The sequence below is a fragment of the Oncorhynchus nerka genome, linkage group LG9b (genome assembly GCF_034236695.1).
Source record: "Oncorhynchus nerka isolate Pitt River linkage group LG9b, Oner_Uvic_2.0, whole genome shotgun sequence".
NCBI lineage: Eukaryota > Metazoa > Chordata > Actinopteri > Salmoniformes > Salmonidae > Oncorhynchus > Oncorhynchus nerka.
Window position 1 is genome coordinate 20,236,902 of NC_088424.1, and position 26,732 is coordinate 20,263,633.

Consider the following 26,732-nt stretch of genomic DNA (forward strand, 5'->3'; position numbering starts at 1 on the left):
TGATCTTAACAGAATTCACAGTGAGGCTAAGAGTGTTCTCCTAACTGAGCAGAAAAGATGCAGGAAGAAGCACCTGGTTGTTTATATCGAACAATATAAATACATTCAGTAAAATAAGGCCGGTGATTCATTTGCAGGAAAAGCTCAACTTGAAGGACTGACAACTGTTTGTTTTAGTCCATTATTCATCCAAATGAATCATTTGAGCAAGCCACAGAGCTGTGTGTGAAGCTCTAAGGTTACACAAGGTGAATATTAGCCAATACAACATAAAATGTTGCAAATAACAAAGCAGCAACGTCTACGTCAGTCAAACACCTTACCTGAACCCTGCCTGGCAGCATCCAGTGCTTGACGCTGTCTGCTGTGGTGCTATTGGCTAGAACCACTGGGTCATGCAAGGCCGCACTGCATGTTGGGTAGCAAACTGCACCTGCAGTGATACAAAGTAAGCTTTCCTTTCACTCCAATTTGCATCGGTTGAATTTATTCACGTGCAAAAAAAACAAAAAGCCATAGTTAAGACGAGTCATCTGTGATTCAACAGCTTGACAGCTCATCTAGCAAAGTAATTTACCACCTGCTACCTGCTATGGCTCTGTTTTATTTTGCCATGTGTATGCATGCCTTCTGGGATACACAACACGCCACAATATATGGGCAATAAATATACACATTTATATATATATATATATATATATATATATATATATATATATATTCTGTATATATACAGTACCAGTCAAAAGTTTGGACACACCTACTCATTCAAGGGTTTTTCTATATTTTTACTATTTTATACATCGTACAATAATAGTAAATAAATCAAAACTATGAAATAACAAAAAAGTGTGAAACAAATAAAAAAGAGATTTTAGATTCTTCAAAGTAGCCACCCTTTCTTTGCCTTGATGACCGCTTTGCACACTCTTAGCATTCTCTCAACAAGCTTCATGAGGTAGTCACCGGGAATGCATTTCAATTAACAGATGTGCCTTGTTAAAAGTTCATTTGTGGATTTAATGCGTTTGAGCCAATCAGTTGTGTTGTGACAACGTAGGGTTAGTATACAGACGATAGACCAGTTGGTAAAAGACCATGTCCATATTATGTCAAAATAAGTTCAAACAAGCAAAGAGAAACAGCAGCAGTCCATCAGAGGATAAGTTCATTAGAGTTAACTGCACCTCAGATTGTAGCCCAAATAAATTCTTCACAGAGTTCAAGTAACAGACACATCTCAACATCAACTGTTCGGAGGAGACTGCATGAATCAGGCCTTCATTTGTCGAATTGCTACAAAGAAACACCAAAGGACACCAATAAGAAGAAAATATTTGCTTGGGCCAAGAAACACGAGCAATGGACATTAGACTGTGGAAATCTGTCCTTTGGTCTGATGAGTCCAAATTTGAGGTTTTTGGTTCCAACCACCGTGTCTTTGTGAGACGCAGAGTAGGTGAACGGATGATCTCCGAATGTGTTGTTCCCACCGTAATGCATGGAGGAGGAGGTGTGATGGTGTGGGGGTGCTTTGCTGGTGACACTGCCTGTGGTTTATTTAGAATTCATGGCACACTTAACCAGCATGGCTACCAGCATGGCTATACGCCATCCCATCTTGTTTGCGCTTAGTGGGACTATCATTACTTTTTCAACAGGATAACAACCCAAAACACACCTCCAGGCTGTATAAGGGCTATTTGACCAAGAAGGAGAGTGATGGAGTGCTGCATTAGATAACCTGGCCTCTACAATCACCCGACCTCAGCCCAATTGAGATTTGGGATGATTTGGAACGTGTAGTGAAGTAATAACAGCCAACAAGTGCTCAGCATATGTGGGAACTCCTTCAAGGCTGTTGGAAAAGCATTCCCGGTGACTACCTCATGAAGCTGTTTGAGAGAATGCCAAGAGTGTGCAAAGCGGTCATCAAGGCAAAGAAAGGGTGGCTACTTTGTAGAATCTAAAATCTATTTTTATTTGTTTAACACTTTTTTGTTTGTTACATGATTCCATATCTGTTGTTTCATAGTTTTGATGTATTCACTATTATTCTACAATGTAGAAAATAGTACAGATAAAGAATGTTTGACTGTGTATACTGTGTATATATTACCACGGTACAGTATTACATAATCATGAGATGTTTCAAATTATCTGACTTTACACTGTAGAAACTTTCAGACTAAAGAAATGCCAACTAAAATGCATTCTGTGTAGAATCAATAAATATATGTTATTATCAGAACGATGCCGTGCATAATTTCTTTGAAATAATACTGACAGTCTGTTGATTACTACAGTACATTGCAGTACATTACTACGCTAAAGTAAGTGTAATACGGAGTTTCCTCAAGCTGGAGGAGTTGAGAAGGAGACTTACCAACACTGAAGCCCTCGTCACAGGCATACTGAATCCGATTGACATCAGGTGGAGGTGGGCAGGCTTCATTCAACCTTGTACACATTGTGAACTTCTCTGTCCACTCTCCATCTTTAGTGCAGCGAATTGTGTGCTGTCAGGAGAGATAAAAACAGAATGAATAAGACATGGCACTTTATTAATGGAATGGAACGACAGCTCAGACAGTGGACCTATATTGCACCTTTTGTTTTGTATAAAGAGAGCTAAAGCATTACGTTTTCCGAGGCATGAGGACACTGGAGGGTACAGAGGCTGTTGTAGTGCCTGCCGTTGGTGCAGGTGAACATGCCCTCATAGACAGCAGGTAGAGATGGACAGGGAATGGGTTCACAGCCCCCCTCCTCCCACTGGCCCCCCTCTAAACACTCCACCTTCAGAAACCTTCTGGGGACGCACAAACACACACACAAGCACACACATACTGTCAGTAGGAATACCGGCCTACGCCATCGGCCTTCACATACACAGTACTGACATACGGTGACGCACTAACAAACACCTACACGTTTTATGTAATCTCTGGCTAAACCTGAGGGAATAAGTAAGTACATGGACTAAAACCAGGAGTGAAAAAGACAGGGATACAGTATTCACAAGCCTCAGTAATAACAAGTTATTGTACCGGTTACCATTTTCAATAAAATTGTGGTGTTAATAATGTATTTGAGTAAATACATTTAAAACATGTCAAAGTTCATAATAAACAAGATCATTTAAACCGATTGAATAGTGCTTTTGGTTCTTCACATATTGTAACTCATTAGAAGTCCTTAAGACATTCACATATCTTAAAAGTGAGTTGAGAATTTCATAAAGAAGTCCAGATGTTAAATAAAGGTTAAATAAAAATGAACAAAATAAAAAAGGTGCAAATGCGCTGTTCTGATATCAGTTTGTACCTGCAGTTGGTCCAGTACAACATGCTGAGCAGTCTTAGAAAGTTTAGATAGATTCAAGAACAATGTCTTTGACGGGCCGATATGCCCAATAGTAAGGGATAATGCTGACTCCAACAAAGAGAGGAAAGAAACCCGCAACATCGGCTTACTAATGGGTAACCAACTCATTAGAAACACGCGAATCACATTGATAATCAGGCTAAGTTACCCAATGAATAAAACTGGAAAACAATAATGAGAAAAGTAAACATTGGTATGGATCTTACTGGAGATGTATGTCACCATACTTTAAACCATACACGCATGCAGGGTTTATGGATCTAAAGGTACATTTAAATGTACGAAATGTGCTATTTATACTCAGGATCCGTGGGAGAAATATGTGATGCATTCATTGTTTCCTGTTACATAAAATAGCAACTTCTAACACTGTTCTATAACACGTTTATGGAGCAGAGCAAAACAAAGTGATACATAACACATTACTCACTTTCTGGACTTTGTTTTTAGGCTGCCAGTAACATAGCAACCTGGGTTACATTTGTAACGGCATACGGTACCCACATCATGCCCTGTACCTTCGCACTGGGGCCCTAGGAGCTTGGCGTTGGGTACTGTTGGAGGCTCTGGGCACTCTATCTTACAGTAGGCTTCAGGGAAGGACCATAGACCATCATCTAAACACACCAACCTATCACTGTCTCCTGCAAAACAAATAAAGGCACAAAATCTATTCAAACCTCACACAGAAATGTAATCCAAATGATCAGTAGTTTGTTATTAAGTTAGTTATTAACACTCTTAATGAATCTGACATCTGGAATCAATACGTTCATTTGAATGCTAAGACATAAGGTAAGTTTGTGAACTGTTAGTGATTTATTATGATCAATTGTATTGTATGTGTCCATACCTGCCGGTGCCTAGAGCTAAATTATCTAAGGCCCGACACAAGGTTATGTTGGTATGTATATGTAATCAATACTCTAAAGGTTGTGTTCATTTTATTGGTCTATAAAATGTAATGAATATTTTACACGGTTTAAAGTGTTTTATGAATATTAAGCTTTGCTCTAGTGTTGCAATCATTTTTTTTAAAATCCAATACAGCTGTATAAGGAGGAATCGCTGAGTATTGAGTAATGCATGGCAATGGGTACATAGGAACTGCGATCAACATGCATGTTGGGTCAATATCGGTAACCTATCAAACAATTCAGAAGAGCTCATTGACTGACCACAGCCAGTGATCCAGCAGTAGTCTATGTAGCCAACTTAAAACAGCCTAACAAACTGCTGTCAATAACAAGATAGGTTGCGGTTAACATCTGTTGGGAGTATGGCAACAGATGCATTTAACTTGGCGAAAAAAAAACATTTCACCAAATGTTTTACATTCTGTCATAAAGAGCACATGTTCAACTTAATTAAAAACACATTCTCCAACCTATAGAAGTTAAGTTTAAAAAAAGTGTACTATAGTAAGTGGCTATTATGTGCCAAATAAAGTCAAAGGGTTGACTAACTGGGTGGTTGTATTTGATTAACAACTGTATTTGATTAACGTTTATTGAAAAAGTATGAATTTCAGCAAACAAAGGTAAGCAACTACAGAGGACAAACATAGGTACAAGGTTAGTGTTTCATAATGAAACATTTTTGAAGTATTGACCTTGGGCGAATCGATGTAGTCCGAGCTGAACTCCACAAAGGCTGGTCTCTGGAGTTCATCAGAAACTTCCTTCAACATGGAGTGGAGTTTCGTCAGCTAGGGAAATGGAGGCTTGTTGGTGTGCAACAGGGAAGGGCAATTTATTGCACGTTTAAATTGTTAAAGGTCCAATGCTGATAGGCTCTTGGTAAAGAGCAATTTCTCAAGCAAGGATTGTGTGGGTGTGGTCTGAGTGGGGAGGGGAAAACTAAAAATTAGCTGTTAATGCAGAAAGGTTTGGAACTATCTTTTTTATTGGTCTATTAATTAATGTATCGCCTCGTGATGGTACTACCCAAACCAGATCAAACCAGATGCATCTTGTTTCAAGTGGCCAAGTCCCGTCATGTGATCTTACAGTGGATGAACTGGGAATCAGACTTGAGATCTGATTACGTCAATAAAAAGTTTACGACATCATATGTAGTGTACAGTTGAAGTCAGAAGATTACATACACCTTAGCCAAATATGTTTGAACTCAGTTTTTCACAATTCCAGACATTTAATCCTAGTAAAAATTCCCTGTCTTAGGTCAGTTAGGATCACCACTTAAATGTGAAATGTCAGAAAAATAGTAGAGAGAATGATTTATTTCAGCTTTTATTTATTTTATCACATTCCCAGTGCTTCAGAAGTTTGCATACACTCAATAAGTATCTGGTGGCATTTCCTTTAAATTGTTTAACTTGGGTCAACAGTTTTGGGTAGCCTTTCACAAGCTTCCCACAATAAGTTGGGAGAATTGTGGCCCATTCCTCCTGACAGAGCTGGTGTAACTGAGTCAGGTTTGTAGGCCTCCTTGCTCGCACACACTTTTTCAGTTCTGCCCACAAAATGGGATTGAGGTCAGGGCTTTGTGATGGCCACTCCAATACCATGACTTTGTTGTCCTTAAGCCATTTTGCCACAACTTTGGAAGTATGGTTGGGGTCATTGTCCATTTGGAAGACCCATTTGCGACCAAGCTTTAACATCCTGACTGATGTCTTGAGATGTTGCTTCAATATATCCACATAATTTTCCTACCTCATGATGCCATCTATTTTGTGAAGTGCACCAGTCCCTCCTGCAGCAAAGCACCCCCACAACATGATGCTGCCACCCCCGTGCTTCACAGTTGGGATGGTGTTCTTCGGCTTGCAAGCCTCACTGTCATGCCCTGACCTGAGTATTCTTTGTTTTCTTTATATATTTTGGTTAGGTCAGGGTGTGACGAGGGTGATGTATGTGTTTTTATACGGTCTAGGTTTTTTTGTAGATTTTGTTATGGGGTTGTTTACCATCTAGGTGTTTATGTATGTCTATGGTTGCCTAGATTGGTTCTCAATTAGAGGCAGCTGTTTATCGTTGTCTCTGATTGGGAACCATATTTAGGCAGCGATCTTCTTTGGGTATTTCGTGGGTTATTGTCTATGTGATGTTGCATGTTTGCACTCAGTATTTATAGCGGTCATGTTCGTTTTGATATTTTTTTGTGTACTTCGTGTTTGTTTTCATCTTTCATTAAAAAGATGTATTGACTTCACGCTGTGCTTTGGTCTCCTCAATACGACGATCGTGACACTCACTCTTTTTCCTCCAAACATAACGATGGTCATTATGGCCAAACAGTTCTATTTTTGTTTCATCAGACCAGAGGTCATTTCTCCAAAAAGTATGATCTTTGTCCCCATGTGCAGTTGCAAACTGTAGTCTGGCTTTTTTATGGCAGTTTTGGAGCAGTGGCCTCTTCCTTGCAGAGCGGCCTTTCAGGTTATGTCGATATAGGACTTGTTTTACTGTGGATATAGATACTTTGTACCTATTTCCTCATCACAAGGTCCTTTGCTGTTGTTCTTGGATTGATTTGCACTTCTCGCACCAAAGTATGTTGTCTCTAGGAGACGGAACACGTTTCCTTCCTGAGCGGTATGATGGCTGCATAGTCCCATGGTGTTTATACTTGCGTACTATTGTTTGTACAGATGAACGTGGTGCCTTCAGTTGTTTGGAAATTGCTCCCAAGGATGAACCAGACTTGTGGAGGTCTACAAAAAAATGTTCTGAGGTCCTGGTTGATTTCTTTTCATTTTCCCATAATGTCAAGCAAAGAGGCACTGAGTTTGAAGGTAGGCCTTGAAATACATCCACAGGTACACCTCCAAATGACTCAAATTATGTAAATTAGCCTATCAGAAGCTTCAAAAGCCATGACATAATATTCTGGAATTTTCCAAGCTGTTTAAAGGCAAAATCAGCTTAGTGTATGTAAACCTCTGACCCACTGGAATTGTGATACAGTGAAGTATAAGTGAAATTATCTGTCTGTAAACAATTGTTGGAAAAAGTACTTGTGTCATGCACAAAGTTGATGTCCTAACCGACTTGCCAGAACTATAGTTTGTTAACAAGAAATTTGTGGAGTGGTTGAAAAAGTTTTAATGACGCCAACCAAAGTGTATGTAAACTTCCGACTTCAACTATATATAAATTCTGTAAGACAAAAAATGAAGGCATAGTGCTACACTTTTAAAATGGCTGTGTTCCTATGGGAATTTGTGCATGTTTAGAGGGCCACCATTAGGAAAAAGATATGAAGAAAAAAATACATTGTAAAAAAATTGATAAAATACTTTTAGAATGGTAATTGGTGACATACTTTGTTTCAAACCGAATTTCAAACCCAGCTATTCCCTAACATGGAGACAGTTTGTGAACCAACCCCCCCCCCCCCCAAGATATGTTTTTTTTTTTTTTTTTTTCATTTTAGAATCTCAATCTTTTTTTGAAAATGTTTCCCCTGCTGTTGCTCTGGCTCTGTATAGTCACGTTGTTGCTGTACAACTGTATCAGAATTCCATGGTTCTTACCTTTCTAACAGTACTATGCACGTGTTTGTAGGACTTATAGTTTTGAAATCAAAATGTATCTAATGAAGGTAGTTTTCAATTTGTCCCTCATTCTGTATACTCCCCTTGTCGTAAGGGTAAAAAAAGACCCACCTTCGCTAAACCCCTAAAATAAAGCAGCTTAATTGAATTTTAAACCCCAAACATATTTTGCATGAAGAAACAACCTGTCATTCATCACAAACTTTGTGAATATCTGGGTTTTCTCTCTGCGTTTAATCAGTGGATACCACTTGTTTTCATTACAACACACCAGTCATACATGTTTTCTTTACTAACGTAGAGGTTTATTATTATTGCTAAAGGTACTGCATAGGCGTAAACAAAAATGGTTTTATCAGGAGATAGTACTTGTATAGCCTAAGAAAGTAGCAGAAATGTGCAGAAAGTAGTTTTGAATACTTTTTATTGAAGGGAACAATAACAGTCTTGAACTTTTTTTAGCAACATAGTGATATGTTCCTATATACTCTACAATGAGGAATTCAACTACAAAATACTAGTCTTCTCCCATTTTTAGAACCATTGCCCCAACCCACAAGTTGTATAAACAACAATAATAAATAAGAATAAAATAATATAGATACAAAACAAAAATGTGAAGAACATAAATCAATGAACTCTAATTAGCACATGTAGGACAGAATACAAGTGTGTGTGCATGGACTTTGCAGATGTATTTCTCACGTGCAGCACATAGTATTTGTTTTACAGTTATTCTTTGAGGGACAGAATTGACATCTCCTCCTCTTGCCTGCCCTAGCTGAAGCCTCAGGTGGATCAGGACAAGATTCATTCTTTGAATGTGGGGGGTTACAAGTGCCTTTCCCAGCTGCTCCAGGAACACCCTCCTCTTGTTCCGCTTATAAGGCATCCAGGTAGGGTTGATCTTGTTCTATATCACGAAGGCATTGCATGAGGACACATCAATGATGTTATGGAAGATGACCAGTGGCCAGCGGGCAGTCATCCTCCTGCAGCTGTAAGTTCCAATCATCTTGTCCAGGTTGTCCACACCTCCTTTGTTGTGGTTGTAGTCCAGGATGATGGCTGGCTTCCTGTCCTCACGATCACTGATCTCAGCCGTTTTGTGCAGTGTGCTCAGGAGGACATCATTCTTGATCCTCTTTGGGAGGTAAGAAACTACAGTGGTGGTAGGGGGTGAAGGCAAACTTTGATGAGAAGGCCTCTCTTCCCCTTGTTGCGAGGAGTGCAGGTGCCAACCATGGTGATCTTCCTCTTCAAAAGTTGCTGGCTGAGTTCAATCAGTAGCACACATAATCTCAATCTGTCATTGTTGTTTTTGTAGTGTGTAAATTATTTTATAACTGCTGGGTCAAAAATGACCCTCAGACAATCTTTGTACCCTGGTGGTGTACAGCTTTCATGGAAATATGAACAAATGCGATGTTTCACTTTTTCTAATATTGGGATCACTAGAAAAAGTAATATAATTTCAAGTTGAAAAAATAATTTAGTGGGTTTTCTCTGCTGTTAAGCATTGTGGCGGGTCATCTTTGACCTTTAAGACAACACAAGGGTAAGTGTCGCTTAGAAAATGCCACCAGAGGGTCTCAGAGTTTAACAGGAAAAGTTTCACCGTCTTAAAATGAGAGTTCAGCTCACATAACAGGGTTGACATTAAAATGAGGGAGAGGTTGTTTTTTTTACTTTAAAATGAATCACTAATAACATTAAATAAATAATCATCTTTGGAAATGACTTTGTGGGTTAAGTGGGTTAAAATCTTCCTAGAAGTCACAGAGACTGCACAGATGTATTGAATTGTCCATGTGGTTTATATTAAAGGGCACTTCATTTAATTAATATAACAGGCTTTAATATATTTGTGCACAATCTCTACTCAAAGGCACTCATTTCGTGGAACGACCCATCTATCTATTTACCCCATTTCCTTTCGGAAGAGAAAACGTTATGTTGTCAATAATAACTTTGGGTAGCGATCATGTGAGTGAGTGATTTCAGAGTAAAACCCTGTGATAGAAGATAGAAGCTAGGGGTAAAACCCTATAGTAGAAGATAGAAGCCAGGGGTAAAACCCTGTGATAGAAGATAGAAGCCAGGGGTAAAACCCTGTGATAGAAGATAGAAGCCAGGGGTAAAACCCTGTAGTAGAAGATAGAAGCCAGGGGTAAAACCCTGTAGTAGAAGATAGAAGCCAGGGGTAAAACCCTGTAGTAGAAGATAGAAGCTAGGGGTAAAACCCTGTAGTAGAAGATAGAAGCCAGGGGTAAAACCCTGTAGTAGAAGCTAGAAGCCAGGGGTAAAACCCTGTGATAGATGATAGAAGCCAGGGGTAAAACCCTGTAGTAGAAGATAGAAGCCAGGGGTAAAACCCTGTGATAGAAGATAGAAGCCAGGGGTAAAACCCTGTAGTAGAAGATAGAAGCCAGGGGTAAAACCCTGTAGTAGAAGATAGAAGCTAGGGGTAAAACCCTGTAGTAGAAGATAGAAGCCAGGGGTAAAACCCTGTAGTAGAAGATAGAAGCCAGGGGTAAAACCCTGTAGTAGAAGATAGAAGCCAGGGGTAAAACCCTGTAGTAGAAGATAGAAGCCAGCGGTAAAACCCTGTAGTAGAAGATAGAAGCCAGGGGTAAAACCCTGTGGTAGAAGATAGAAACCAGGGGTAAAACCCTGTGGTAGAAGATAGAAGCCAGGGGTAAAACCCTGTAGTAGAGGATAGAAGCCAGGGGTAAAACCCTGTAGTAGAAGATAGAAGCCAGGGGTAAAAGCCTGTAGTAGAAGATAGAAGCCAGGGGTAAAACCCTGTGGTAGAAGCTAGAAGCCAGGGGTAAAACCCTGTAGTAGAGGATAGAAGCCAGGGGTAAAACCCTGTAGTAGAAGATAGAAGCCAGGGGTAAAACCCTGTAGTAGAAGATAGAAACCAGGGGCCCTGAGGTACAGTAAATGAAATGGCAGGCCAGCATGTTCTTACCAGCGTGAGCCCCACTTGGCCCTGCTGGCAACTCCAGAGTTAGAAGCCCTCTCTTGTTTGCCTTATTTCCTCTCTTCACCTGTCACCTGCTACTTTCCTATTTACACAGAGCCTAAAGGCATCTGTGCACTGGAAGTTGACCAAGATCAACTGCCAAGCTGTTCAGTTCAGTCTCATTCCCAGGGCCGGCAGAGCAGCCTCGCCTTACAACAACTGCTAATAGGTTAAAGCAGAGCAACACAGACGCACTCCAACGCCATGATGCCACGCCAGGCTAGACTCCAAGCCCCTCTGTGCACCCAACCAACATGAGGTAATAGACTGAGACTCCTCAGGTGAACTAGAAAACAGCAATAACAGCCTCAACGGTCAAGCTAATTTATTTTCCACTCTGAGAAAATGTTAGATTGGGCCAATCATTTTGTGTAAATGACTGAATGAATATCAAATTCCCACTTCATTAAAATGATAAATGGACCTATAATCATGTAAACCTATAAACTGTTATGAATACAACACACTGTATGTCAATTTGTATAATTACAACTGTACTGTTAATCATACTGTTAATCATACATACCCTGGAGTATGGCGGGGGGGTTGCAGGTGAAAGAGCACTGCTTGCCAAATGTTGTGCCCCAGGGGCAGCTGAAGGCGGCAAAGTAGACGTGAGACTGGTCAGGGGGGCCACAGTCGATTGGCTGACAGCTCACAACACGGTCCCATGCTCCATGTACACACTGAAGCTCCGTTTCTCGCTTTCAATTGGAGATGAATAAATAAACATTACAGTCCTGATGTGCTAAGGCATACTACTACAGTAATATAAATATCTACTACTGCTACTTGTAGTAATTCCTATATTTCGACAGTCATAGTAGGCTAGTACTATTTCATGTTACTTTCACAATGCTCAGAAATTCAATGTTGATGTGTAGGGGGATGGAGTGGAGGGGGCATATAATATACACTGCTCCAAAAAATAAAGGGAACACTAAAATAACACATCCTAGATCTGAATGAATGAAATATTCTTATTAAATACTTTTTTCTTTACATAGTTGAATGTGCTGACAACAAAATTACACAAAAATTATCAATGGAAATCAAATGTATCAACCCATGGAGGTCTGGATTTGAAGTCACACTCAAAATTAAAGTGGAAAACAACACTACAGGCTGATCCAACTGTGATGTAATGTCCTTAAAACAAGTCAAAATGATGCTCAGTAGTGTGTGTGGCCTCCACGTGCCTGTATGACCTCCCTACAACGCCTGGGCATGCTCCTGATGAGGTGGCGGATGGTCTCCTGAGGGATCTCCTCCCAGACCTGGACTAACTCCTGGACAGTCTGTGGTGCAACGTGGCGTTGGTGGATGGAGCGAGACATGATGTCCCAGATGTGCTCAATTGGATTCAGATCTGGGGAACGGGCAGGAACTACTGACACACTCCAGCCACATGAGGTCTAGCATTGTCTTGCATTAGGAGGAACCCAGGGCCAACCGCACCAGCATAAGGTCTCACAAGGGGTCTGAGGATCTCATCTCGGCACCTAATGGCAGTCAGGCTACCTCTGGCACGCACATGGAGGGCTGTGCGGCACCCCAAAGAAATGCCTCCCCACACCATGACTGACCCACCGCCAAACCGGTCATGCTGGAGGATGTTGCAGGCAGCAGAACATTCTCCACGGCGTCTCCAGACTCTGTCACATCTGTCACGTGCTCAGTGTGAACCTGCTTTCATCTGTGAAGAGCACCGGGCGCCAGTGGCGAATTTGCCAATCTTGGTGTTCTCCGGCAAATGCCAAACGCCCTGCACGGTGTTGGGCTGTAAGCACAACCCCCACCTGTGGACGTCGGGCCCTCATACCACCCTCATGGAGTTTCTGACCGTTTGAGCAGACACATGCACATTTGTGGCCTGCTGGAGGTCATTTTGCAGGGCTCTGGCAGTGCTCCTCCTTGCACAAAGGCGGAGGTAGCGGTCGTGCTGCTGGGTTGTTGCCCTCCTACAGCCTCCTCCACGTCTCCTGATGTACTGGCCTGTCTCCTGGTAGTGCATCCATGCTCTAGACACTACGCTGACAGACACAGCAAACCTTCTTGCCACAGCTCGCATTGATGTGCCATCCTGAATGAGCTGCATTACCTGAGCCACTTGTGTGGGTTGTAGACTCTGTCTCATGCTACCACTAGAGTGAAAGCACTGCCAGCATTCAAAAGTGAACAAAACATCAGCCAGGAAGCATAGGAACTGGGAAGTCTGTGGTCCCCACCTGCAGATCCACTCCTCTATTGGGGGTGTCTTGCTAATTGCCTATAATTTCCACCTGTCTTCCATTTGCACAACAGCATGTGAAATGTATTGTCAATCAGTGTTGCTTCCTAAGTGGACAGTTTGATTTCACAGAAGTGTGATTGACTTGGAGTTACATTGTGTTGTTTATGTGTTCCCTTTATTTTTTTGAGCAGTGTATACTTTATATATGATTTCTATAATGCTCTGAATTGCTTAAATAGAGAGAGCTTCTAGGGTTGTCAACGTAGTGTTGTGCTTACCTAATGGGCTAAGACCCTAGTCTAATCCTAGTGTTGTGCTTACCTGATGGGGTAAGACCAGAGTCTAATCCTAGTGTTGTGCTTACCTGATGGTGTAAGAACCTAGTCTAATCCTAGTGTTGTGCTTACCTGATGGGGTAAGACCCGAGTCTAATCCTAGTGTTGTACTTACCTGATGGGGTAAGACCCGAGTCTAATCCTAGTGTTGTGCTTACCTGATGGGGTAAAACCCTAGTCTAATCCTAGTGTTGTATTTACCCGATGGGGTAAAACCAGAGTCTAATCCTAGTGTTGTGCTTACCTGATGGTGTAAGAACCTAGTCTAATCCTAGTGTTGTGCTTACCTGATGGTGTAAGACCTTTGTCTAATCCTAGTGTTGTGCTTACCTGATTATGTAAAACCCTAGTCTAATCCTAGTGTTGTGCGTACCTGATGGTCTAAAACATTAGTCTAATCTTAGTGTTGAGTTTACCTGATTGTGTAAAACACTAGTCTATTCTTAGTGTTGTGCTTACCTGATGGTGTTAAACCCGGGTCTAATCCTAGTGTTGTGCTTACCTGATGGTGTAAGAACCTAGTCTAATCCTAGTGTTGTGCTTACCTGATGGGGTAAGGCCGAGTCTAATCCTGGTGTTGTATTTACCTGATGGGGTAAGACCCTAGTCTAATCCTAGTGTTGTGCTTACCTGATGGTGTAAAACCCTAGTCTAATCCTAGTGGTGTGCTTACCTGATGGTGTAAGAACCTAGTCTAATCCTAGTGTTGTGCTGACCTGATGGGGTAAGACCCTAGTCTAATCCTAGTGTTGTCCTTACCTGATGGGGTAAGACCCTAGTCTAATCCTAGTGTTGTGCTTACCTGATGGGGTAAGACCCTAGTCTAATTCTAGTGTTGTGCTTACCTGATGGGGTAAGACCCTAGTCTAATCCTAGTGTTGTGCTTACCTGATGGGGTAACACCCTAGTCTAATCCTGGTGTTGTGCTTACCTGATGGGGTAAGACCCTAGTCTAATCCTAGTGTTGTGTTTACCTGATGGTGTAAAACCTGTGTCTAATCCTAGTGTTGTGCTTACCTGATGGTGTAAAACACTAGTCTTCTCTTAGTGTTGTGCTTACCTGATGGTGTAAAACCCTAGTCTAATCCTAGTGTTGTGCTTACTTGATGGGGTAAGACCCTAGTCTAATCCTAGAATTGTGTTGTGTTGTGTTTACCTAATGGGGTAAAACCCTAATCTAATCCTAGTGTTGTCCTTACCTGAAAGGGTGGATGGCCCTTGCCACTGAGCACAGTGAGGGTAAAACCTTGATGACAGTGGACAGTGCAGTGAGAGGACTCAGTCCTCTCTGTCCCGGTGCTGCAGGTGACAGAGGCATGCTCCAGCTGAGGAGGACTGCATGTGTCCGTCTGGCAGGGCCGTCGTGAACAGCTGGGCCACCATTATCACACACACACACGGAGGGAGAGGAGAAACACAGAGAGAAGGGTATGAGTTTAGCAATGTTCTTAGAATTTGGTTGATTATTTCAATCTTCAACAGATATGGTAACACATATCACACTCTTTGTGTGTGTGTGTGTGTGTGTGTGTGTGTGTGTGTGTGTGTGTGTGTGTGTGTGTGTGTGTGTGTGTGTGTGTGTGTGTGTGTGTGTGTGTGTGTGTGCATGGCTATGTTACTTGTTGTGTATGTCTGTGTGTATGCCTGAATGACTGGTTGTGTGTCTGTACATGTACATATGTGCACATGTGGAAGTCCTCGGAGACCCCACCCTCAGCGCACCTAGTGAGGGCAAAGGCGCTGAAGTGACATGATGTGCGCAGAGCGACTCCCGTCACGGCAACGAAAGGCGAGGAGAAGTTGAGGATGACAGCGGTAGTCAGGAAGAAGGGTTGACTCAGGTTGTGTGTCACGTTCACCACCAAGGGATTCTGCTGGCACGACAGCTCAAAGGAACCTAAGGACAGACACAGGCCCTTTTTCAAAGAATCTTTCCTCAATTCCTCCATCTTCTCAAAATATATTGAACAAGAAAGTCCAAGGGGAGGGACCTTATCCTCAACTACAGTTGAGAAGGAGGCGAGGAATTGCGAAGAGAGATGGAGCCCCAGACAGGAATAAGACATGAATAAGGAATAAGACATGAACTCACTACACTTTAAATATCACATGGCCATCATTGTAACCAGCCATCATAACTTGTCCCTAGTCATAACCCTATCGCTACATATGTGTGAAGACATCTTGGCTTGAATTTTTTTTATTCAAACAGTCAGTCAGCTCTTTTGTCTGTCAAGACGAACAGGGTCTGTAGTTCAAGTTCATACCCAAGGAGTGGTTTCTGCCACCAGTATCACACAGTTGGATGAAGACTGATTTCCTGCACTGCTCTCCAGGCCAGGCTCCGTCTGAGGCCAGATAGATGATGACAGACGTGGCGACTCCAGGTTGCGCAAATCCCACCTGGGACAACAATTAGAGGTTTTATGACAACAACCCACTGAGTTCAACTTAATAATAATCCGTTCCTGAATGTTCCCCACTTCAATGGTAATTAGATTGCATGGTAATGATACTGGGAAAATATGACAACAGAAACAACAGAAACTGTGACAAACATGGCATGACAAATTGGGAGAAAGTACAAGGATGTGCCCTGGAACATAACAAAGGACTGTTGGAATATTACCTTGGAGAGGGTCAAATAGTGTCTGGGCTATGGTCAAAAGTAGTGCACTGGAAAGGGAATAGGGTGCCACATGCATCCTCTGTGGAGAACTAGTGGACTGGAGTACCTTTAGCCATACTGTGTCTTCCTCGCCATAGTGGGTCTGAGTGTATGACTGGGCCGTGCATGGAAACCATATGTCAAGTGACGGCTTCTCATTCATCTCCAGGTACTGGGGCTTGCATAGCTTTAATAAAAGGGGAATCATGCAGTAATTATTTAAAACCTCCATAACAATACTCAATATAGTCACATTTACAGAAAAATAACAATAGTATCCAGGAGGTGAAGGACAGGGCAGAGGTAAAGCACTGCTACCTTGCTAAGTGAGGGCTCTCCGGTGGCTCCCAGGGCAGGGCAGCTGCTTTGATCCTGATAGGAAGCTGCTGCGGTTGAAGCCCACTGGTCACTGTACCCATGAGGTGTGAAGTAACCACAGTCCTGTACGCTGGAACCCCTCTCAAACACCTCACACACACCATCACCCTCAAACACGTAGCACAGGCTGGGTTCATCTAGGGGAACCAATGGAGGGAAAGGTATGTGGTGAACAAGGTTGTGTCCCAAACGACACATTTACAGGGCACTACTTTTGACAAGGGCCCATAGGGCTCAAGTCCAAAGTAGCACACTATATAAGGAAAAGGGGGCCATTTGGAACTAATCCAATCTGGTGGGGGGATTGCATTTTATAACAATAAGTAGATGGTGTCATAAGAAAACATGACCTAACTGGAAATCTGTGCTTTAATAAAAAAATATGTCTGACAAAGGTTCAAACAGAGAGAATAAAAAAGCAAAACATCATGTAATACACAAAATATTCATAATGAGTGGGCTTGATGTGCATAACATCAGAGGCTGGACTTGGCCCTGTCTGTTAGTTACAGACAGCTGCATGGGTAAGAGAGAGTTCAGTCACTGACAAGGTATTGAATTGGCATAATTAATCCAAAGAACTATGTCTCAAAAGTAAAGTCTAGACAATATGAAATCAAATCACAATATAGCAGGTTGTTTGGCCAATTGTGCGCTGACCATAATATACAGTATGTGTTTTTACTTCCGTTGTTTGTCACAGCAATATCACTCTCAGGAAAATACGAGTTGATGTTCATGCTACAGATACATTGACTTAATGATCCATTCTGGTGTTGTAGGAGTTGTCAAGCATCAGAATACCCAAACATGGAAGCAAATTTGTGCATGACTGAGTGAGAGTGAGACGCTATCTTGAATAGTGAAATTATTCTGTTTTATAAGTGTTGCAATTTCCAATCTGTTTTTGCCAAAGTTTTTTTTCCCTTCTGGTCGTGTTTGTTCCCGAAGAAAATGTAACACTCCCAGTCACGGCATCTCTGAACCTTCATGGAGCTGCTTTCTTTTTTCAATCTTGACCAAGTTGTGGATCTGTTGACGTCCTAGCTGAGTAATAGACTCACAAAATTCTGTGTCAAATGCCACCCTATTCCCTTTATAATGTACTACTTACTTAACTACTTAATATGCATGTTATGTGTATGTCATTCATTCTTGTCTTGTCCTTGTAAATCATTGATGATGCTTGAGGTTATAAAACAATTTCCCAAAATGAGATTAATAAAGTAATTACTCATGAGGCTCTAGTCAAAAGTAGTGCACTGTAACGGAATAAGGTGCCATTTGGGACATACACATATACCGTATGTGAGAGTAGAACATGTGAACATATTTGAGTTACTCAGTAACCATTAGGCCTACTTCCTTATGATCTATATTGCGAGCCAAATGTCATATTTTATAATAAGAAAACACATTGCTTTAACTAAGAGCATGATCATAAAGGAAGAGGACAAAAGCATTCCCCAGCATGGTAGATGCATTTATAGGCGACACAAGAACACCACAAATGTGAGGTTGACATTAGCTGTTGTTACTGTGTGTACAATGTCTACTTTAACCTTGCCAAGTCTCTGAATGAAAACCAGAGAAAAGGCAGTGTGTCAGCTTGACAGTGTTGTTGTGTTGTGGAAATCAAAACAAGCTAGCCTCAGTAGTAAACTTACCTCAGGAAATAAAAATACACTTCATAATTCACATCTCTGTTGTTTGAGTCTTTGAGTTCATATGGATTCATTTCGAATTCTATTCGATTATTATATGCAGAATATGTAGTTTGGGTAAATTGGGATGGTTAGGCACAGACTGACTACAAATTAGTTTTGTGATATGAAATCAGTGCATGGAGCTAATGTGTGTGATGAGATATGACTCTTTACTTAAGTGTTAAGTTGTGACCTGTCTTGACTTACACTAGTGTTCAACTTTATAGAGGCATTTTGACTGAATTTGAATTTAAACTTCTGCTTGCAATTACCGTTTTGGTCTAGTTGGGCTTCTGTTGTGGTCAGTCCACAGATTGTAGACTGAGACTAGGATTAGGAGAGCAGTCTTGTCTGTTCTTCACTCACCATTGCAATTGAACCCTGACTCCATGTGGCACTTCTTAGAGCAGCCATCACCATCCAACAGATTGCCATCATCACAGTCTTCTCTCCTACAGAGAGAGAGACAGCAAGGATCAGTTGTCTCTATAGGCCATACACTTTCATTACAACACACAAACATCCTTTGATTTCACTAAATTCTCCACCTAGAGAGACCAATATGTATGAGACCAATATGTACAGGTATGACCTATGTGAGTATCACAAGAGGCTGGTGAGAGGAGGATGGCTCATAATAATGGCTGGGATGAAGTGAATGCAAAGGTATCAAACTCATGGAAACCTGTGTTTGATACCATTCCATTGATTCCGTTCCAGCAATTACAATGAGCCCATCCTCCCCAATTAAGGTACCACTTGACGTGCACACTTGCTAATGTAATTAACCTGTCTATCCCTATCCCTGTCTCAAGTTTGAGGTTAGTGCTCATGATCTTCTAAGGGATTTTATATTACATCATGTCCTGTGTATTTGAAACTGTCTGTACAAAGTGGTTGACTTGTTTACCATGTATCAATTAATCGTATGAATTGAATACATTAGGTACATTGTCATTCTACTGTTGGTGTTGTCTACATTGGATGAGAGAAAAGCTGACATATCTGTGATGTGAATACTGTGTAAACTGACTGACCCCTGGAGTAGTCCATCTCCGCAGTAGGCAGCTCCATGGGTGTAGAGGAGAGGTGGGGAGAGCTCACTGAGGAGACCGTCTGCTTCCACCTGAACTCTGTACTGGTATTCCTTGTCCTTTACAATGTCGCTGTAGGAACACATCAAAACATTCAATATTCAAGTGTAAACATTGTTCAAATGACATGCTTGTCTCATGGAAACGTATTCCTTTACTAATACAGATATAATTGACATTTTGGGTTATTTCCAGGTTGAATTGTTGCATAGAGACATTCAAAATTAGCCAAAAACTAAAGAGTACCATCTAACAACAACCATTTTGAACAACAAGGTTAGATGGACACTGCACAGTGCACATACACAATACACAATAAGAAACAGATTGTTCTTGTCAGTGTTGGGGAGTAGTGAACTATATATATAGTTCAACTAGTGTTTTCAGTAGCTCATTACTTTTTTTGCCTTGTAGCGGTGTAGCTAACTACTGGAACTACACACTACTTTTTTGCAGCAAAATAAAATATAATATGGGTGAAGTAAGTGTATCCCATGCTATTTTAGACATTTCCTAACGTTTTCACAAAACAAGACAGTTCCTAACTTCTTTACACTAATTCTCTGGGTTGGGAGTTTGTTGGTGACCCCTACAGTCTGAATGTCTTTTTTTTCTCTTTTCCCTGTTGCCTTTTGGCAAGAGCGCCCACGAACTGTGAAACAGAAAGAAACCTAGAAATATTGAATTTGATAACTTAGATAACTTACTGGAAAGAAAAGTTGTTGAATATACTGAATATTTAGTGCTTAGATAATCAGAGTTTGTTGAACCAGAGGGGAATTTGGATGTTTTTTCCTTTGATGTTAATGAAAAGAGAATCCTGGTGATATAGCTTTATCCTAGCTGAATTCTATGCCTGTCTTGATGAATAACTAAAGTGCACATGATGTTTACAATCTAAAATCAGTCCGAATAGTGACATAAGCATGTATGCGTGCTTCTACATCTGCTTTGCTTGCTGTTTGGGTTTTTTGACTGTGTTTCTGTATAGCACTTTGTGACATCGGCTGATGTAAAAAAAAAAAAGGCTTTATAAATCAATTTTATTGATTGATTATGCTTTTGAGAGTGATGGTCATTTAGATTTTAGAACGTTTTGCAATGTGCGTTTGCTATCGCTACATGTGCACTTCTTTGTATGAGAATGATTGAACAGTAATGGCACTCGAGTGTAGTTGCCTTGCCGCAGTGGAGAAGAACGTGGGTTTTTGCAACATGATCTGTAAATCCTTTTAAGACCTCTACATTTAAAAATAGTTATTATTACAGAACAGTTACTGTTGATAAAAGTAAGAGACTGAATAATTGATTATTCTGTAAGTTCTGTGCAGACTGGGTTTCGTACCACCCGTTTGATTTGACAGCACCAACGCCACCTGCCATCTTCTACAAGCTACTTTGTCATTTACAGAGGGTCATCATCTACAGTTTCTACAATCATAATCGTTGCCTCAACTCTAAAGAGAGAGAATGATAATAAGTGAGTGCGCTCACATTTTATTTTTATTTGGTACACAGTTGATTATAATTTATTTTACTGTTTTGGACAAAACTGTATTGTTGTGAATGAATGGCAGTTATGATACCACATCTCCGGATTCCTACCGCAAGCTCTGAACCTTTATAGCGGATCATCGCAGCGAGCTAGCTGCAATCCGAGCGGCTACTCCTGGCTAACATCCTTGTACCGAAGCAAGCACCAGTTAGCCTTGAGCTAGCCTCAAGCTAGGCCCATCTCCCACCAGCTAATTATTGGGCTACAATACCTCTTTTGCCAATTGGCCTGGACCCTTTACTGCAGACACGGAGCCCCGCCGATCCATCACGACTGGTCTGCCGACGTAATCGTCCGAGGTGGTTTCAACAGGCTCTTCCGTTGCGACGTCGCCGGAGGCCCATCTGCTAGCCCCGGCCAGCTAGCTGTCTGAATCGCCGTGTCTCCAGCTCGCCTAGCGTAGTAGCGACTACTGAATCGGATCCCTGACTCATTCATCTATTGCTACTCATTGGACCCTATGATCACTCGGCTACACATGCCTCTCCCTAATGTCAATATGCCTTGTCTATTGCTATTGTTTGGTTAGTGATTGTCTTATTTCACTGTCGAGCCCCCAGCCCTGCCCAATATGCCTTAGATAGCCCTTTTGTTCCAACCCCCACACAAGCGGTGACCTCACCTGGCTTTACTGGTGCCTCGAGAGTCAAAACCTCTCTCATCGTCACTCAATGCCTAGGTTTACCTCCACTGTACTCACATCCTACCCTACCCTTGTCTGTACATTATGCCTTGAATCTATTCTTCCACGCCCAGAAATCTGCTCCTTTTACTTTCTGTTCCGAACACACTAGACAACCAGTTCTTATAGCCTTTAGCAATACACTTATCCTATACTCCTCCTCTGTTCCTCTGGTGATGAAGAGGTTAACCCAGGCCTTGCAACCCCCAGCACCACTCCCATTCCCCAGGTGCTCTCATTTGTTGACTTCTGTAACCGTAAAAGCCTTGGTTTCATGCATGTTAACATTAGAAGCCTCCTCCCTAAGTTTGTTTTATTCACAGCATTAGCACACTCTGCCAACCCGGATGTCCTAGCCATGTCTGAATCCTGGCTGAATCCTGGCTTTTCAAATCCTGAAATTTCCATCCCCAACTATATTTTCCGACAAGATAGAACTGCCAAAGTTGTCCGAGGTGCAATCTACTGCGGAGATAGCCTGCAGCATTCTGTCATACTATCCAGGTCTGTGCTCAAACAATTCAAGGTTTTACTTCTAAAAATCCACCTTTCCAGAAACAAGTCTCTCACTGTTGCCGCTTGTCATAGACCCCCCTCAGCCCCGAGCTGTGCCCTGGACACCATATGTGGTTTGATTGCCCCCTATTTATCTTCAGAGTTCGTACTGTTAGGTGACCTAAACTGGGATATGCTTAACACCCCGGCCGTCCTACAATCTAAGAACGATGCCCTCAATCTCACACAAATTATCAAGGAACCTAACAGGTAAAACCCTAAATCCGTAACCATGGGCACCCTCTTAGATATCATACTGACCAACTTGCCCTCTAAACACACCTCTGCTGTCTTCAACCAGGATCTCAGCGATCACTGCCTCATTGCCTGCGTCCGTAATGGATCCGCGGTCAAACGACCACCCCTCATCACTGTCAAATGTTCCCTAAAACACTTCAGCGAAGGATATTGACCTCATCCCATCAGTAGAGGATGCCTGGTTGCTCTTTAAAAGTGCTTTCCTCACCATCTTAAAAAAGAAGGTGTAACGCTCGTCTTTCTCCTCTGAGGAGGAGTAGGAGAGATCGGACCAATGAGCAAAGGAGAAACGAAACAGTTCTGAAAGGTGACATACACATAACAGAAAATAATCACCCACACCTCAAATGTGAAACCAGGCTACCTAAGTATGGTTCTCAATCAGGGATAACGATTGACAGCTGCCTCTGATTGAGAACCATACCAGGCCAAACACAGAAATCCCAAATTATAGAAAAAAGCAAATAGACTGCCCACCCCAACTCACGCCCTGACCATACTAAAACAAAGACAAAACAAAGGAACTAAGGTCAGAACGTGACAGTACCCCCCGCCAAAGGTGCGGACTCCGGCCACAAAACCTGAACCTATAGGGGAGGGTCTGGGTGGGTGTCTGTCCGCGGTGGCGGCTCTGGCGCGGGGCGTGGACCCCACTCCACCATAGTCTTTGTCCGCCTCCTAACCTGCCTACGTAGCCTCTTTAGAGTGGCGACCCTCGCCGCTGACCTCGGACTGGGGACCCTTGCCACGGGTCCCGAATGGACGGGAGATTCCGGAAGCACCGGACAGGCGGGAGACTCCGGCAGCTTCGGAGTGAAGGGCGATTTCGGCAGTTCCGGAGTGAAGGGCGATTTCGGTAGCACCTGAGTAACGAATGGCTCTGGTAGCTCCTGACTGACGGGCGGCTCAGGCAGCTCAGGACAGACGTGGCGACTCTGGCAGCTCAGGACAGACGGGCGACTCTGGCAGCTCAGGACAGACAGGCGACTCTGGCAGCTCAGGACAGGCGGGAGACTCTGGCAGAGCTGGACAGGCAGGAGCACCTGTAGGGAGGAGACGGAGACACAGCCTGGTGCGGGGGGCTGCCACCGGAGGGCTGGTGCGTGGAGGAGGCACCGGATAGACCGGACCGTGGAGGCGCACTGGAGGTCTCGAGCACCGAGCCTGCACAACCCTACCTGGCTGGATACTCCCCATCGCCAGGCCAGTGCGGCGAGGTGGAACAGACCGCACTGGGCTGTGCTGGCGAATCGGGGACACCGTGCGTAGGGCTGGTGCCATGTACCCCTGCCCAAGGAGACGCACTGGAGACCAGATGCTCTGAGCCGGCTTCATGGCACCTGGCTCGATGCCCACTCTAGCCCGGCCGATACGAGGTGCTGCGATGTAACGCACTGGGCTATGCCTGCGCACTGGGGACACCGTGCGCCTCATGGCATAACACGGTGCCTGTCCAGTCCACTTCTCTCCACGGTAAGCACGGGGAGTTGGCTCAGGTCTCCTACATGACTTAGCCACACTCCCCGTGTGCCCCCCCAATACATTTTTGGGGCTGCCTCTCGGGCTTCCTTGCCAGCCATGTTCCCTCAAAGCGCTGGCTCCCTTTACCTGCTGCCTCCGCTCTCCTGGCTGCCTCCACCTGTTCCCATGGAAGGCGTTCCCTTCCAGCCAGGATCTCCTCCCATGTGTAGGAACCCTTCCCGTCCAGAATGTCCTCCCATGTCCATGAGTCCATTCCACGCTGCTCCTGGTGACCACGCTGCTTGGTCCTTTTTTGGTGGGTGATTCTGTAACGCTCTTCTTCCTCCTCTGAGGAGGAGTAGGAGAGATCGGACCAATGCGCAGCGTGGTAAGTGTTCATCATATATTTATTCAACCGACAACACTAAACAAAATAACAAAGGAGAAATGAAATGAAACAGTTCTGAAAGGTGACATACACATAACAGAAAATAATCACCCACACCTCAAAGGTGAAACCAGGCTAACTAAGTATGGTTCTCAATCAGGGACAACGATTGACAGCTGCGTCTGATTGAGAACCATACCAGGCCAAACACAGAAATCCCAAATTATAGAAAAAAGAACATAGGACCTCTAGCAGTCTTTATGGGGGTGCCACAGGGGTCTATTCTCGAGCCGACTCTTTTCTCTGTATATATCAATGATGTCACTTTTGCTGCTGGTGATTCTCTGATCCACCTCTACGCAGACGACACCATTCTGTATACATCTGGTCCTTCTTTGGACACTGTGTTAACTAACTTCCAAACAAGCTTCAATGCCATACAACACTCTTTCTGTGGCCTCCAACTGCTTCTAAATGCTTGTTAAACTAAATGCTTAGCAAATAAAACGAATGCTGCCCGCATCTGCCCATCTGACCACCATCACTGCTCTGGACGGTTCTGACTTAGAATATGTGGACAACTACAAATACTTAGATGTCTGGTTAGACTGTAAACTCTCCTTCCAGACTCACATTAATCCAAAATTAAATCTCTGCTTCCTATTTCGCAACAAAGACTCCTTCGCTCATGCTGCCAAACATATCCTCGTAAAACTGACAATCCTACCGATCCTTGACAAAAATAGCAAAATACAAAATAGCCTCCAACACTCTACTCAGCAAACTGGATGTAGTCTATCACAGTGCCATCCGTTTTGTCACCAAAGCCCCATATACTACCCACCATGCGACCTGTATGCTCTTATTGGCTGGCCCTCGCTACATATTCGTCGCCAAACCCATTGGCTCCAGGCCATCTATAAGTCTTTGCTAGTTAAAGCCCCACCTTGTCTCAGCTCACTGGTCACCATAGCAACACCCACCCGTAGCACACGCTCCAGCAGGTATATTTGACTGGTCATCCCCAAAGCCAACACCTCCTTTGGCCCGCCTTTCCTTCCAGTTCTCTGCTGCCAATGACTGGAACAAATTGCAAAAATCACTGAAGTTTGAGACTTATAACTCCCTCTCTAACTTTAAGCATCAGCTGTCAGAGCAGTTTACAGATCACTGAACCTGTACACAGCCAATCTGTAAATAGCACACCCAACTACCCCATCCCCATATTGATATTTATCTTGCTCATTTGCACCCCAGTAGCTCTACTTGCACATCATCATCTGCACATCTGTCACTCCAGTGTTAATGCTAATTGTAATTATTTTGCCTCTATGGCCTATTTAATGCCTTACCTTCCTACTGTTCTACATTTGTACACATTGTACATATATTTTTTATATTGTGTTATTGACTGTATGTTTGTTTATGTGTAACTCTGTTGTTGTTTTTGTCACACTGCTTTGCTTTATCTTGGCCAGGTCGCAATTGTAAATGAGAACTTGTACCTGGTCAAATAAAGGTGCATTGATCTTTGAACATAAAGCCACCAAGTGAAAGGCTGTCATTTGACCTTGAAGATTCCCCTGTCCCAGAAGAGTGGAAGAAGCGCATTGCAGACAAATTGAATGCCATACCAGAGGTATTCACAGTTGATCTTCCCATGGACGTACTTCTGCAGTCCAACATCATATAAAATCCAGGATTAGAACACATTCAAAGAGAGACCCAGGCCCATCCATCCCTGTGACAGAGCAGCGGTGAAACAACAATTGAGAGAACTGTTAGATGCGAGGATCATTAGAGAATCAGAGAGTCCATTTGCTTCTCCAATAGTGATAGTGAAAAAGAAGAATCGCAAGATCAGATTGTGTGGATTATGGGATTATTTACTTGCACACTATCAAGGAGTTTACGCCCTCCCCAACTTGAAGACACCTTCTCCGCCCTTAATGGTGAAAAATAGTTTTCTGCCATGGACCTCAAGTCAGGCTATTATGAAGTAAAAGTTGCTGAAGAGTATAAACACAAGACAGATTTCATGTACATGCCTGCTGGGCACTTGGGAGTACAATAGTGTGCCACAGGGTGTCACAAATGCACTTGGTACACTCCAACGTTTGATGGAGAAGTGTGTTGAAATCTACACCTGAACTAAGTACTTGTGTTCTTGGATGATCAAATATTCTTCTCAGACATTGGAGGAGCACAAGAGCAAACTGATGAAGGTATTGAACCAGCTCAAGGACTACGGCTTGAAGCTATCCCCTGACAAATGTGATTTCTTCCAGTCCTCTGAATGCTGAAGGAGTCCACACTGGTCCAGAAAAAATCTCAGCTTTAAAGGATTGGCCCTGTCCCTCTAACAGAAAAGAACTGAGGGGTTTCTTAGGCATCGCTGGATATTATAGATGCTTCGTTGAGGGTTAATCGAAGATAGCCAAGCCGTTGAACTGTCTCATCACTGGGTATGTTGCACCTACGT

The 26,732-nt window shown here is 42.8% G+C and overlaps 1 protein-coding gene across 1 annotated transcript in view; it reads right to left on the bottom strand.

The window, feature by feature from the left end:
- LOC115114409 (pappalysin-2-like) overlaps nucleotides 1–26,732 on the bottom strand; it is an 87,885-nt gene that overhangs the window by 14,776 nt on the left and 46,377 nt on the right. The window contains exons 9-20 of the mRNA XM_029642617.2: nucleotides 19,295–19,423; nucleotides 18,624–18,709; nucleotides 16,492–16,688; nucleotides 16,241–16,360; nucleotides 15,773–15,908; nucleotides 15,228–15,402; nucleotides 14,705–14,876; nucleotides 11,464–11,641; nucleotides 3,818–4,031; nucleotides 2,644–2,812; nucleotides 2,387–2,519; nucleotides 324–433 (exon numbers count right to left, since the gene is read on the bottom strand). Of these exons, the coding sequence (XP_029498477.2) occupies nucleotides 324–433; nucleotides 2,387–2,519; nucleotides 2,644–2,812; nucleotides 3,818–4,031; nucleotides 11,464–11,641; nucleotides 14,705–14,876; nucleotides 15,228–15,402; nucleotides 15,773–15,908; nucleotides 16,241–16,360; nucleotides 16,492–16,688; nucleotides 18,624–18,709; nucleotides 19,295–19,423 (1,819 nt within the window). The remainder of the gene's footprint in view (nucleotides 1–323; nucleotides 434–2,386; nucleotides 2,520–2,643; nucleotides 2,813–3,817; nucleotides 4,032–11,463; nucleotides 11,642–14,704; nucleotides 14,877–15,227; nucleotides 15,403–15,772; nucleotides 15,909–16,240; nucleotides 16,361–16,491; nucleotides 16,689–18,623; nucleotides 18,710–19,294; nucleotides 19,424–26,732) is intronic.